General features: G+C 40.2%; 1 protein-coding gene across 8 annotated transcripts in view; it reads left to right on the plus strand.

Moving 5' to 3' along the window:
* Window positions 1-15,676, plus strand: part of dmd (dystrophin) — a 416,019-nt gene that overhangs the window by 384,113 nt on the left and 16,230 nt on the right. For all 8 annotated transcript variants that reach the window (XM_028571814.1, XM_028571815.1, XM_028571816.1 and 5 more), the window contains 6 exons: window positions 1,246-1,412; window positions 2,691-2,802; window positions 3,053-3,189; window positions 4,848-4,886; window positions 7,806-7,871; window positions 14,178-14,243. In XM_028571814.1, the coding sequence (XP_028427615.1) occupies window positions 1,246-1,412; window positions 2,691-2,802; window positions 3,053-3,189; window positions 4,848-4,886; window positions 7,806-7,871; window positions 14,178-14,243 (587 nt within the window). The remainder of the gene's footprint in view (window positions 1-1,245; window positions 1,413-2,690; window positions 2,803-3,052; window positions 3,190-4,847; window positions 4,887-7,805; window positions 7,872-14,177; window positions 14,244-15,676) is intronic.

A 15,676-nucleotide genomic window follows, 5' to 3' on the forward strand; every position in this document is an offset into this window, starting at 1 on the left:
TAGCACAGAGATTAAAGAAACACTATAGTGACCCAAAGTTTGTCAGCATCAACCCACCTGGTGAGAAGGCACAGACATCTGGACTAATCACAGCTGGCCTGGCAACCCAAAGGCATATTGTTTCCAGATTTTGGGAGCAGAGCTATGATGTGGAGGGTCTGGGGGGGTCTCCCCCAGAATTAAACACTTAATTTACCGCATTATACCTATTTGTACCTTTGTCTACATCAATTTATGCTGGAAAACACAGGTGACAATTAAAAACATATAAAAAGAATTCACCTGCCCTATAATGCTGGGCATTACGTTACCGCTCTGCTAATATATCAGAACCGTCTGACGGAAAGAAAAAGCCCGTTTTAGGGAAGCAGCTGTATGCTGCTCTTCATCAGAGGTGGAAAACCTCAGGAATACAGGGGGCACAAGCGCAACGTTTCTGCCGCAGCATGCACACAGCTGAGCGCTGCGACTGCGGAAGCCGCGCTGCGACTGCGGAAGCCACGCTGCTCGTCTCTTTTTTTCTTTCTTTTTTTTTTACAGAAAAAGTAGACCCAAAGCAACGCACAGGTCTTCTCCAGAGCTCCAATTGTTTGAGCCTGAACCATAGACTGTAAACATCACTACTACCTGCATTTAAAATTACATTTGGGGCTGACGCTACAGAAAAATGACCTGGCGATATCGATGGAGTTTCCTGAACAGACGGAGACACCTCTTTTGATTAGAGCCACGACACTACGTGCCTCCCTGTCGGTGCAGATTCTAATACAGCGTTCCCACAGCAGCCCATGCGCGGTTATGTAGCCTATTTTTTGGGGTGGTCCCGCGGCCCAGTAGGCATGGCTCCCATAGTTTGAGAAAGACTGCTTTATTACATTGAAGAATAACATATATCAGGCTTTGATACAAACACAATACTTGAAATTATCATTGTTGGTTTTATGGAATTTGTTTACCACAAGAAAAGATTAATGATTGAGGTAAGGATGGCAGGGTGTAATTGTAAGGAAAAGTCCTTGTAATAGAGTCTTTGTCAAATTTGGCAGTTTTTTTTTGACTGAACTGGACTTTTCACATAAAATTTAGGGTCGTTTTACCGCTGACAATATTTACTGGAGTCTGTTTTTTGTTTTGTTTTCATTCTCACTAAAACACAAAAAGTTGTAGTCAGTCATGTCGAAAGCTGTTGTTATTGTTTTGTGTCATTTGCAAACCATGCTTACCGTAACTTCATCTTCTTCCTAGGCCAACAACAAACCAGAACTGGAAGCCGCCATGTTCCTGGACTGGATGCGCCTGGAGCCTCAGTCCATGGTGTGGTTACCCGTCCTGCACCGCGTGGCCGCCGCTGAGACTGCCAAGCACCAGGCCAAGTGTAACATCTGCAAGGAGTGTCCTATCATAGGATTCAGGTCAATAGAGCACAACAACTTTTCATTTTACAGTATAAATGTGCCTTAAATAATGTACTGGTAGGCATCACGTCCATCGGAGACATAGTCCATCGGAACAATACTACATGTAATCCACCTTTTGATAAGCGCATCTGAATGTCTAATCAAAAGAAGACAGCAGAATTGGAGCCATTTTGCTGTAAAGCATTATATTTGTCATGTCACTTTATACAGGGCAATAAAACCCAAAATGTATTTAATTTTCAATTAAGCCCAAGTGAATGAGAATTATGCTCTTTTGTGGTGCAGCACTAAATCTTTAAGTTTCCATCGTAATGAGGGTTGAACGTGATCATTTTGCAAGAAGAGTGAGCATTGTTGTCACTGTAGTGTTCTTCTTCATTCAAACAGTAGGAGAAGAGAAGAAGATTTTTCATACACATTTTCATGTGTACACACAGCAACAAATGAAAAAGCGAGATGGCTCACTAGCTGCCTGGTTGGTTCCACAAAGCTGTTCTTTTTATCACAACACAGTAATATGTATTATGACCAACTATTTAAAAGCTTCAGCATCTGTTCAAAGAAGCTATATTGATAATCGCCAAATTGATGTTACCAGGGAGTTTGTTCTATATACATGAAGCACTCTTACAAACAAAATTCATCGTTAAGTAGCACGTGTAGGGGATTCATGAGAATTTGGTATGTTCACCAATTTTCTCCTTTTTTGAGTCTTCTCTTATGTACATACAAAATTACATTTCTCTGTCACCAGAGTGACAGCTATGAAAAAGCTTGTGAACGTATTTGTATCCTTAATCTAGCATTAAAACAGCCCACTTGTACATATGAATAATTGATGATTTATACTGACGGAACTACAGTCATATTTATAACCTCAACCCTTAAAATACTGGTGAAGTCCAGGAGGCTTTTTGTCCAACTTAAAGGTTGGGACCCGTAAAGGGATGGTGTGTCTGCTCTATTGTTGGTGTGCCCCTTCATGACAGGAGCAGTGATTCATTTTAATGAAGAGTCCCAGGGTCAGTGAATGAATGTCTCATTTAGGTACTGGGCTGAAAGAATGTTAGAATGTTTTCTCCTATCCTGGAGAAAACATAGCTGTAAATTTCCCTTTTTTATTGATTCTCTCCCTTCTTTTTCTATTACTGCTTCTCCACCATCTGAATTTATTTATTTTTTCTCACTCCCACGTTTCTTCTCTCCTCCTCCTTTCATGTTCTTTCTTTGCTTTCTTGACCTCTCTCTTTCGTTCTCTCTTTCTCTCCCCAGATATCGGAGTCTGAAACATTTCAACTATGACATTTGCCAAAGCTGCTTCTTCTCCGGTCGCGTTGCCAAGGGACATAAGATGCAGTACCCCATGGTCGAGTACTGCACTCCGGTATGAATATATTTATATTCCTGCTAGGGCTGTACCAAATAGTTCGAAGCTTCCACAGTTCATTCATAACGTTGACATTTAAATTTTAAATCAGTATTAGAATTTTGTGCAGCTTTAGCTTTTTTTTTTTTTTTTTTTTTTTTGCACGGCTATTCATTTTGTTTCAACCTGGTATTTTTACACAACTGCAGATAAAGTGTGTGTGGGTTATTTTTGTGAACAAAGCCACCTTTGTGCCCTCTCTTTCCAGACTACATCAGGGGAAGATGTCAGGGACTTTGCCAAGGTACTGAAGAACAAGTTCAGGACTAAGCGCTACTTTGCCAAACATCCACGCATGGGCTACCTGCCTGTCCAAACCATCCTGGAGGGGGACAACCTGGAAACGTGAGTGTCACACACACACGCACACTACTTTTACTACAGTATCTTAAACCATCCATCAGTCTTGCAGCTACCTACATCGCTGCTCCAACCGTCTTTGAGACATGCATCACAGGGCAAATAGGAAGAGACACTAGGTTTTATTACAAACTGAGTCATCTTTATTAGACAACACGCTTAAACACTCGCAAGTCTCTGAATGCACACAGACATTTTATTTCAACCCATACATACGCAGACAATGACACATGTGCATGTACACATGCATGCAAAGAAGTGTAGCCACAGTTTGATAACAGATTTAGCTGTGATAGTGTTTGTGCAGTAGTGTTTGAAGAAAAAAACATTTTCCAGCTCCTCATGTGTTTTTACCACCTACACAGCACATATTTAGTTTGTTTATCCAAATCAAGTGTGTGTTTGATGCTTTCTATTGTTGAGGGATGTGACAAAAGCAGAGGTGAATGTTGAAGAGTCGAGAATCTCACTATATTTTAAATATCTGTGACTAAGAAATGTACTGAGCGAGGCATGTTATAGTTTAAAAAAAAAACCTTGTCAGTGTTCATTATATTCAGAAATGTATTTCCCAAAATGTCCAACTATTCCTTTAAAATGTAAGCCAGCCAGCCAATCCGTGTTGCCATTGTACAGTATGTGACAGCAGAGATGATTGTGGTGATTGGGGCTTTGGTCGGACACAAACAACTTTTGCTAATGGCTTTCAAGTGTTTATTATAGACAGATACAACACAAACAAAATATTGACTTTTTTGCCCCCTGAAAAAAACCCTAGCTAGATGAATTCAACAACTGTAACTTCAGATAAAATGGCACAACGGGTCTATGACTAAGGAATGCTGAAGCTACCTGTAAACCAGTGCTAAATAATGCAACTGCTACCTGTAAACTGATCCTGAATGCTACAGTTGAATATGGGACTACCATAAGCACGCTTTAAAAGCATTTAGAGATCATTCTTATAAAATCATTAAATTGATCTTACCGTGAACGATGACCATCTTCAGGGGAAAGGTGATAACATATCTTTGAAAAGAGCAGAGAAGTTAAAAATTGTAAATTGGAGCCATAATGTTGCAGTCAAGCAGGCTATGAGGTTGCTAAATCAGTGAAAATCAAATGCTTCTGATTTCTTTGTTTTACGTTCACTGTGACAAAAGTCCTCCCCCCTGTGGAACCTTCTTAAAATTAGTTCCTGGCTATGTCAGTGCTCTCTGGTGGATAAACTATGAGACAATGTTTCTAAATAACCCTTAAACACAGGCTAAATGCATATGATTATGGAAATCCACATACAGTAACCGTTATTACTATTATTGGCTACAGATACTCAGTCACTAATAATGTATGGTAGGTATTGGCTCCAAGAAGAATGCTGGGTCTGTACATGATACATGTGTTAGTGTGTTGGACGTACTTCACTCTCTTCAAAGAAAGTACACTCACTTGTAAGTGCATGCACTCAGAGTAAGGTTTGTGTTTTACTATATCTGAAATGGTGTGCGTGCACTATAACTCTGCTGTCTTTTTTTCTGTCAATCTGGTCTCACACTCCTTCCTGCCCTCCATACTACAGCTCCCTTGCTGTGTGTTGTCCTCCCACTTCCTGTGTCATCATCTCATGTTTTTTTGTCTTTCAGTCCTGTCACTCTGATCAACTTCTGGCCCGTAGACCATGCGTGAGTACCTGGCTGACACATATACACACACACACACACACACACACACACACACACACACACACACACACACCATCCATTTTGCACTCCTTGTGTAGTGCCATTTTGTTTGTAGCTGTGGTTGGTGTACATCTCACAGTTTCTCGCTGCAGATCTGTGATACAGGATGAGTCACTCCTCTAATTTTGACTTTAAACGAGAACTCTCCAGGCCAGGAAAAATTTAAAATGATGACTTGATTATTAACCTGATTTGAATTTTTTCTGACCAATTGAAATCTCACCTGTTCATCTTGTACAAGCTAAAATGGCAGAAATGCTCAGACTGAAAAGTGGCTGATTGTGTGCAACTAACGTTTTAGTGCCATTTATCAATTCTGAGGTATGTCACTAGTGAATATTAGTGTGCCGCTCTTTATACCACGTCACTCATGTTTCACTTTCATATACGACTTTTCACCTTCATGTACTGATTCTTATAGAAAGATACTGCTGTGGTAACAACATGCCTAGTAGACAGCGTATCACTGCTGTTCCATTGATAGATACTTACTCTTACTTTCAGGAAGACACTTTTAACATAATGGGCTTTTAAAATAATGGGGCACATTAACAAATATCATTAAGTACCATTTTTTTGCATTATGGACCAAATTTTAGTCCAAGACTATGCTCGATATGATCGTCGTATACGACGCGCAAGCGTTTCATTCACATTTGCTTGATTAAAACATTTCTTTAGAAGTACATGAATACTGTTGTAGATGTTTTTTGAAGATGCACCAGCCAGTAGTTTCCATTAGGAAGTGTAACCACATGTGCAACTGCTTTATCGGCATTGTCCTGACTCACTGTGATTTGAAAAAGCTGCAGAGCGTCAGTAAAACTGTATTTCACACCATGATGGTTAAACTTCAAAGCAAGTAATCCGCAGTTCACATGCATGCTGAACCGTGGGGGTGGTCCGTCACACCCCCACTGTATATTCAACATCACTGACAGTTTACTGATCAACAGAAAATGTATTTCAACAATATAAAACATTACTTTATACTGTAAAGTTTTGTATTCATAACACAAGGTATGGGCTGGGTCCGGATTGACTTGCCGTACATCTCTTTCTCTGTGCTGCGAAATTGGAGCGTGATGGAGCAGGAAATAAGGCAGCAGTCCAACATCCTCCTCATTGCTTCAGATAGCACAGTTTTCAAGGATGCTTAGTATTTGGGGTCCCTTTCTTCTGCTGTACATTCTAATTTCAGAAATCTCTGTTACGGTATATTAGATCTTGCTGATCTTAACCGTACATCTTTCTTTCAATTAAGAGACATTGCCAAACTCAGGTCTTGTTGTATCAGAATTGGAGCTAGAGATGATCATTCACGCTTTTTATATTATCCTGGCTAGACTACAGCAATTCCCTTTACTTACCTCCGCAAGTCATTTCTGGACCGTCAATTGGTCCAGAACGCTGTTTGACCAGGTCTAGCAGGACGACTCACATTACACCCATCTTATCCTCTTTACAGTGGCTCCTCATCAAGTTCAGGATTCATTTTATGGTTCTTGTTCTGACATTTAGAGCCTTGCATGGTCATGCACCTGTGTACATCTCTGACCTGCTCTGTCCCTATATTACCAGTAGGTCACTTAGGTCTTCGGACCAGGCCTTACTGGTTGTCCCTCGCATTCACCAAAAAACAAAAGGTCAATGTTCCTTTGAAGTGGTGGCTCCAAAACTGTGGAATGTCCTTCGTCATCCGTTCTGTGGTCTCGGATGCTTTTAAAAAAGCTGCTATAGACTGATTTGTCTCATGTTTGTTATTTTGTGTCTTTTAAGTTTTATTTATATATATTTTATATTATATTTTTTAGCTTGTTTCTTTTTACAGTTTTTGTGGTCTTATTCTTTAACAATTGTACTTGTGTGAAGCACTTTGACATTGCTATATTAAATAAACTTATATTTTAATTGTTATATTTTGTGAGTAAACAGGCATTGCACTAGTACACTATAATCTGCAGAGACGGTTTAGAAGCGAGACGGCACAGGGTTACGTCACTGCCATGCCTCTTTAAGAGACTAGTGGCAGGGCAGAGTATATTGATTCCAATGGGAGAAGTGAGCGTGAACACGTATTATATCACCAATAGACACCAAAGTAAATATTGGACAAATATTTTTACAAGCCCCATATTTCCTGAAAATTCTGGCACTAAAATACAATTTTTCAGACAGACAAATCAGGAGAAAATTTTGTTGAGACCTGTTCCTGTCTCAGCAACAAACACTTAATCAAAACTTCATCGCTCTGTTATACAGAAATAACAAACTGTAGAATACTGAGATAGATCAATCAAGTATTCAACTAAGCCATGTAATAAATGATAAACAACACTTTGGCAAATCCTCAGCAGCATATTTTAAGGTATAATTTCATGTTTGTGGATTATCCTGACATTTTTTTCCTTCCTTCATTTACCTTTACTTTGTGGTGGAAACTCTTTTTGGCACTTAACAGACAAAACTTCCAAACGTGAAGGTTTCCTTGTAAATGGAAGTTTTCAGGATCTTAAAGAGTCAACCCCTAATTTCTCAAGGACTAAAACACTGCAAGAAAAGTTTTTAGAATCCTCAGAGACTCCTGGTTAATGATGTCAAAATACTGATCTTTCCCTAGGCAGACAACGTGTCTTTTGAAGTAAAGGTAAATGTATTCCAAGCCGAGAGTGCAGGAAACGAGCGGGGAGCTTATTTACAGAGCGTTTTACACCGCCACACATTTGTGCATCGAACTGTAACTCCCTCATAGCGCTCCTGTGGATTCATGTGGCTTGTACATGTGTTTGGATTAATGAGTCCCTCCTGGTTGGATTCAAGAATCTTTCTTTTTTCTGTCTGTTTCTCTCTCTGTCACAGGCCTGGATCGTCCCCTCAGCTCTCACATGACGACACACACACTCGGATCGAGCACTACGCCAACCGGTAACACACTATCTGCATTCAGCAGCAGCTCCTTGCAGCGTAGACTCACGGTGTTGTGAACAGCAAGCGATGAAGTAACCTTTCGTCATGCTCCACTTTTGCATTCCCTGCTGCTGCTCTCTGCCCTACGAGCTTTATAGATAATGGCACCTACAGGGAGCTTTTCCAGACACCAGAAACATTTGATTGATGTGATTTGGAATAATGAATTTTGGGAAAAACCTAAAAAAAAAAAAAAAAAAACAGCGCATTTCCTGCATTGGGATGTCTTCATGCATCCGTTGACTCACAGGGGATCGGTTGCCCTAATTCCTTGCTGACGCAGTTCTGGGGAACTTGCGGTCAACATTCTCATTCTACTTAATAGATCTAAAAGCTGATCATTAAAGAGCTTCATAATGTTTTCAAGCTGTCACATATTAGAGGTGTTTTTACCTCAGAACAAGTCAGATTATTCATTGTGAAAGCTTTCCCACCCATTCAGGCATGTATACCTGACTTAAAGCAATTGTTTGCAACCCAGTGAGTCTATTTCAGTAATGTAGTCTGAGTAATCTTATTAAGTGCTAACATTGGAGACCTTTCAGGCATATGTCATATACAGTCAGCCTAAAGATTATTTGTCTGTTTTTGCATGTGGTTTAATATAGAGGCCAATTCATACCATATATCTTCTATATTCCACTGAAGATGTGTTGAAGGTATAGGAAACTTAACTCCTGATTGTGTTTCTATCAAATCTACATTTAGGTGTATACATGATGTAATGTGCAAAGCATTTGAAATTACACAAAACATTATATAAGTAAACTACGAAGATTTATTCTGACTTTATGGCGTTAGGAGGGCCGCAGAAATAATGAAGACGGCCTCAAAGTCACACCACATTCCTTTAAAGACTATTTAATCCACAGTGTAAAGGTAACAGCTACAGCCTGACAGCCACAACACTGAACTACAGTACACTCAGTTTATTAGGTACGCCTATAATGCAGTCTAATGCAACAGTCCTGCTATAAATCCTCCCTTCATAAATGTTATAATGATACATTTCAGTTGGAACTGTTTACTTATTAATGAGAGTAAGCTGATTAACATAAACATCTCTCTATATAATGCAATACAGTAGCACAAACTGCAGCCTCCAAAATGATCATAACTTTAAATCAGCACCTCTCTGAACAAAAACGAAATGACTTAATGACAATACCACATCATAGGAGACACCCACGTGAGAACAGTATCCCCTTTTTGACAAAACACTAGCAAACTGTTTTAAAACCCAGCGTCTGAACCAGGAAATATAGGTATAGAAAAGATATACTGTAGATAAAATGTAAAAGTAAAGAAACAACATGGAAGCAATTAACAGCAACTGATGACATTTCAGAGTTGGTGGAAGTTATACATATTAAGTTACAATTTTGAGTTTTCTGTACCTTTAACAGCTAAAACAACTAATTACGGATCAATATTATGTATGGCTGTGTATGTCACTGCTTCGAAAGTAGTTAATGGTTGAATTTTTTTTAAAGATGGAGAATAGGATACCTTGACAAACTATATGTGACTGTCTTTTATCATCAGACATTTGGTCTTTTTTGTAAAAGGCTATCTTTCCTTGAATATATCACTGCAGGTTTTTTTTACACCAAAGAAAAACAGTACTTATACTTAACTTTTTTGGCTTAAATTAGGGCTGTCAAAATGAACCTGTTAATAACGAGTTAACGCAAATTTCTTTTAATGGCACTCATTTTTTTAACGTGCAATTAATGCACGAACGTTCTGTGATTTCACTCCATAGTTTGGGAAATCAAGAAGCTGCAGCAGTAACGTTGTGTTGCCAACTTGCCAACTTTCTCGCTAGATTTAGCGACTTTTCAGACCCTCTTAGCGACTTATAAATATATTCAAATATATTTCTATTGTAATTTATTCCCATCCATGCAGTGCACAGATCCTCGGTCAAACAATAAACAGTGTAGCAGCTCTTTCCCCTTCCAGATGGTTCTCTCCACAAGACTAACAGTGAAAACACACCGGGCGCGTAACGTCATGCATAGCCCGCAAAGCATAGATACGCGCCTGGCCATTCATACCGGACGCATATTTCTCTGTGCCGGCCCAAAAAATCAAGCCCAACCCTACCCGAGCCCGTGCACGTTGTGTCCGAGCCCGGCCCGGCCCTTCACATTAACTGTAATTATGAGCCCGTGCCCAATTTAAACCCCAAATTTTTTTTTCAATATGTAGGCCGTTATGACTGACGTTCTCAACTACAGTTCCGAGTTGTTTGAACTGCAGAAATCTCTTTAGAAGGAGTATGCTTGGAGAAGTAACAAAAGAGGACATTAAAGGCTGACTATCATCTTTTCTGCCATGGCAAGCCTGCTTCATGTGTCTGTTCATAGTCCCCGTCTTTTGGCTGTGATAGGCGAGCAGCGTGGTGCACTTAATGCACTCAACAAAGCCAACATGTTGTCACTGTCCATGACTTGTTTAAAATGGTTCCATACCTCCGACTTTCCTCCAAACTTGCTCAAAGGTAGGCTAATTCTCCTGTTTAGGCTAATAAAGTAATTATTAAAAAAACACAAATGCTTGATCAAGGCCTCGCCCCGGCCAGGCTTGGGAGTATCTAAACTCTACCGTGCAATCCTTCTCTCTCTCTCTCTCTCTCTCTCTCTCTCTGTGTGTGTGTGCCTGATGTGTGTGTGTGTGCCTGATGTGTCTTGCTGTGAGACGTCAAGACAGCCAAAATCACCATAAACCTGGGTATCTGGCTGTACTGTGGTCTTCCTGTATGTGATTACCTGCCTGGCTTGACACATTCACTCGCGTCTCGCGCAAGAAATAGAGGTGACGCCGAAGCGATCGCTCCAGCGTGCGGGCCGATGTGGCCATTCTGCGCCCGGAATGAACGGATAGTTTGGATAACATTGGCGCCAAAATAAAAATAGCTGCCCAATGCTACACGTGACGCTTACGCGCCCGGTGTGTTTTCACTGTAAAGTTATTTGCATGTACTGTTGATGTGAATTGAGTTACCACCGGAGTAGTTGAGTCTCAAATACCACTTGGGCAGTAAAAACTTCAAATAATATCCCTTTAAGGTACATTTAGAACAGATAAGAAACTGTGTGGTTGATTTGCAATTAAAAAAAAAAATTTGCAATTAACCGTGAGTTAACTGGGACTGTAATCGATTGACAGCCCAATTTAAATTCTAAATGTGCTACAATGATTTTAAGTCCGGTATTAATAAAGATGATAAATTGTATAAGGCTAAACAAAAATGTCAAGATATCCCTTTCCATACAGTAGAAGCTAAATCTATTTACATGATAGTGATGCATTGACTTTTTGTTGAATAAGCGTTCTGCAGTGAGAGTTCAGTATATGCATATGCTTATGCGTCTGAGATGTTGCTTGTGCCATCCAGTGCGCCAGCATGAGCGCTCACACCGCATCAGCACTGGACTGAGAGGAGAGAAAACCCATCAATATTGATCAGTAGTACTATTGAATACTATTGAATGACAGTACTGATCAATATTGATGGGCCAATCAGCCAATAAGCCAATCAGAGCTTATTCCCAAAAACATTTGATTGTTCCAGCAGTCTGCAGTGACCATAACTTATACTAGAAACCCACCGCTGAGCAACAAGTAGTCAATCAATTGGTCATTGAATCAGTGAGTCTGCCGCTGTTTGTATTCCTCATTGGAGTCAGTGTGAGGTCTGAGCCACAGGGCAAGTCTTTGATCCCTGCAAGAGGTTTGACACCACTCACGGTTGCCTCAGGATAACACACACACACACACACATATACTATAAATACACACCATCAAATGCTGACGGACACGCATGCCGAGTCAAACTTCCCCCTCCAGCATTGTGCTTTCAGGGCCAGATGTACTAAGGCCGCGTGGCATGAGCGTGGCGTATCTGTTGCGTGTCAGCTGCGTGTCAGCCGCATGGATTTTTCTGTCTTTACACACCAGAAACGTGTCTGCTGCTGCTAGCCTTGTCTGGACACATGTATGTTTCCCATTGATAAAATGAAATACCGTGTTAAACATAAATATACTGATTTGATTACAGCAAAGACAACGTTGGCAGTATTGACGGCAAAATAGGCTACAGAATATTTTGTTCTGTATTGACAGGTGCAATAATATTATATTTTATTGCATTTATATCTGCATTTATATCAATGCCTAGAGACTTTCAAACATAAACATGTCATTTATTAATATGTATTTGTGTCTTAACAACATATAAACATCTTTTCCTATTCTATTTTGCCTAGAAACGCTTCCAACACGCTTGCGTGTCGCGTGAAAAAATAGGCGTCAGTTCTATTCTTGCAGGCAAGCGTTTTCGACGCAGGCAGTGTGTAAGCTCTAACCTGTTAAAATGGGAGCCGAAATATAAACGGACACGCCACGCAGCTGACACGCTCGCGTGACGCATCCAGTGCGCCCACTTCCGGCATATTTGTTTTGCAACGTGCGCGTAAAAGCACGGCGAGGTATGTACAAACAGGTCGCACTGAGGTAAAAGCGCAGACTGCCTATCGCGGAAACTGAAAATGGCAAATTGCGCTTTTCCGTGTCATGTATATGCATTCACGAGTGGGTCAAGGGGAAATTGGGAGTTTCCCATAAAGAGATGGGAGGGGAAGCGTAAAGTGCGCCTAATTATGTATTCCGCGGTATGTACAAAAAAAATGCCCGTGAAAGCTCGCCTCTATTTTGCGGTGAAAATTCTCCGCCTCTTAAAAGCAGGTGTAAACCAGCCGCAAGCAGGTTTCCTCCTGGTGAAATGGCAGCAGTAACCTGAGCAAGACAAATACATAGGCAAAGGAGATGAGCTGAAAGGATTTTTGCCACAAGGATCACACTTTTTCTGTTGAGTGAACATGAAATCATTAAGCGTTACAGATAAAGCAGCCATGCTATATTACAGTTACTGGAAGAAATCAAAGATGACATTGAATCTCCGACTCAGCGTTCACATTCCATTCCAGCAGTTGTTAAACTCCTCGCTACATTACAAACATTGGCAGCAGGATCATTTCAAACAGTCATAGCATCAGCAGTGGGAATATCGCAGTCTGCCGTATCATAGCACAAGTACTTAACGCTTTGCTACAGCCCAATTTACGGTATAGTGGGTGGAGAAAGGCGCGGATTACCCGATGAATTGCAGGTTTGGTAAATATGACATAAGCTGAAGTATCACAGCGTGCGCTTTTTGCGGGTTGGCCATGGCGCTGATAACGCTACATTCGCAAATGTACGTACATCTGGCCCTCAGTCTCTGTCGGGTCTAGATCTGGCAGACTCCAAATACCATCCAGTAGATCAAAGGAAGGTGGTAGGGCGAATAAGTAACCTCATTGAGCCTTAAATGAGCTGATGGTCCCCAAACCACCAATCGCTCGTTTCTGTGGCATGCAGCAGCTTGTGAGTACAAATACACCGGCCTGGGCAGATGCCAATATGTCACGGTCCATCTGCTTAAACGCTCATAGCCAAGCACCAAGTTTTTTTTTTTGATGAAATCCCAAAATCTCTTTACTTTTTGGGAACACACTCCAACCACCAGGAAACTGATCTAGTAGAGATAGCAAAGGTGCAGTTTACATCTTTGGTTTTTTTGTGACTGACAGCTATTTTAACATAATAGTGGAGAAAAAGTTGTTGGAGAAGCACAACCGGCAGGTTTGTTTACAAGGCCTGTCGTAATGTCCAGACTCTGGTTTCTTCAAGAAGAATACCAGTATTTTTTTTCTTTTAAAGGATTGGTTAGATTGGTTTGTAGTACTCAAAACTTTAAAAAGACATTTAAAGATTTAACAGCAGTTTTAATGTTGCTCTGTTGCTGTGCACCATGTCTTACATTTCATCTATTAGGGGTGAAATGATAACACATACCAAACAGAAGAACTCCAACCATCTCAACAACAACAAAAAAACAGCATGATCACCAAAATCTCCATTTTTCCTGCTGCAGCAGGATATTTTTCTTCCCTTCTAAAGACATATTCTACCATTAATTCTGTAAAAACTAGCTTCCATAGAGTTAAGAAGTTACCATCAAACATGAAGCCTAATTGTCCTCAAGTTGAGTGTTTTCATATCAATCTGCACATTAGGTTACCTTCTAAAAAAAAAACATGATCATATCAATAAAATATCTGAATCCTGTCTTGAGGTGGATTTTCCCTCTAGAATCTGCTACTTGCTGGACCTTTTGGTTTTGGGACTGACTGCTCTGTTTTTTCCCCTCCGCAGGTTAGCAGAAATGGAGAATCGTAATGGCTCTTATCTGAATGACAGTATCTCACCCAATGAGAGCATGTGAGAATTGCTTTTTGTTTGTTTGCTTTGTTTTGCCAACCTTCTACTTACTGATTGGCTCGTTGTGTGTGAACTGGCTCTGCTTTCTTTGTTTCCTTTGGCTGGTTGTGATATATGTCCGTGACTATGTTTACACATGCTCAATATTCTGGACACAACCAGAAACAACCTCATGTTATGATTTTATTTGTGTTTGCATCATCATATCCCATGCAAATATATACACCTGATATTACCAGGTAATCAGGTACATCTTATATATTGTATTTATATTGTACTCTGGGATAAGATTTGTTTCTGGGTAATTGTAATTGGGATATAACATTAATATGCAGCTCATGAACAAATCCCAGTATCCCAATAAATGAGTATTAGTCTTTATGTACAATATTCATTTAAGCATATATGTTTGCAATTTTAAACGTATCAATATTTGCTTTCTCTGATTCCCTTCTTCAAAAATTTTGTATTTACAGTAGTAGAAAGGAATGTGATTATTTTCAACAAGACATTTTGCATGGTACAAAGAGAGGAACAGAAAACTATATAAACTAATTAGCAGATTCCGCCAGATTTTACTCTTTTGGGCCGGATGTCTGTTACCTTCTGCTTTCTTTGTGTTGGAATTTTTAAACTCCAGTAGATTTATTTTAGACTATGGTTAAAGCGTAACTCTCGACAAAATGCAACCTAGGGTCTTTTTGTGAATGTACCCAAGTCAAACTTTCGTTTAAAAGAATTCGTATTCTCGGTTTTCGGTCAAATGGCCTTTTGAATGGGAGTGGTAGGGGCACTTTTATGCTAGCCTCAAAATAGCTATTTTTAAAACACTAAGAAGGCTCGACACAAAATGAAACTTTGTTGTATCACCAGGGTCTCTACACCTTAACTACACCGGTGCACAAGGGATATATTAAATCTGTGGCTACAAGGTGGTAGCTGCCAGAAACAACAAGAGCTACGGTGAGTTGTTCAAAACCTTTCTTTTTAGTAAACTCTGGGTACATAAACAATGTTCTCAACACTTTCGTTAAATATGTTTTTAAACCGAAGTTTGACTCCGGTACATTCACAAAAAGACTCTAGGTTCAGACATGAAAATCATTCACCTTTCGGCGAAATTCGCCGTTTTGAAACCAAAATAGATAGATACCATAGAGGTAGATACAGGCAGCTTTAGTTGAGAAAGGAGTTAAAACAAATGGCGCTGGGCATGAATAGAGGACAAGAAGAAAAGGGTGGATACGGGAAGCAAAATTACGAATCCCACTATGGCCACGCCAAGACCCGCCCTACGAAACAGCTCGATTGGTTGGGGTTAGGCATTTCACCTCGAGTGGTTAAGGTTAGGGTTAGGGGATTGGTCAGGGGATAGGACCTGTACATGTAAGCATGGACGCCTGGCCAATAGTAGTGTGTGAAGGGCGGGACTT

The sequence above is a fragment of the Perca flavescens genome, chromosome 24, assembly GCF_004354835.1.
Source record: "Perca flavescens isolate YP-PL-M2 chromosome 24, PFLA_1.0, whole genome shotgun sequence".
Lineage (NCBI taxonomy): Eukaryota > Metazoa > Chordata > Actinopteri > Perciformes > Percidae > Perca > Perca flavescens.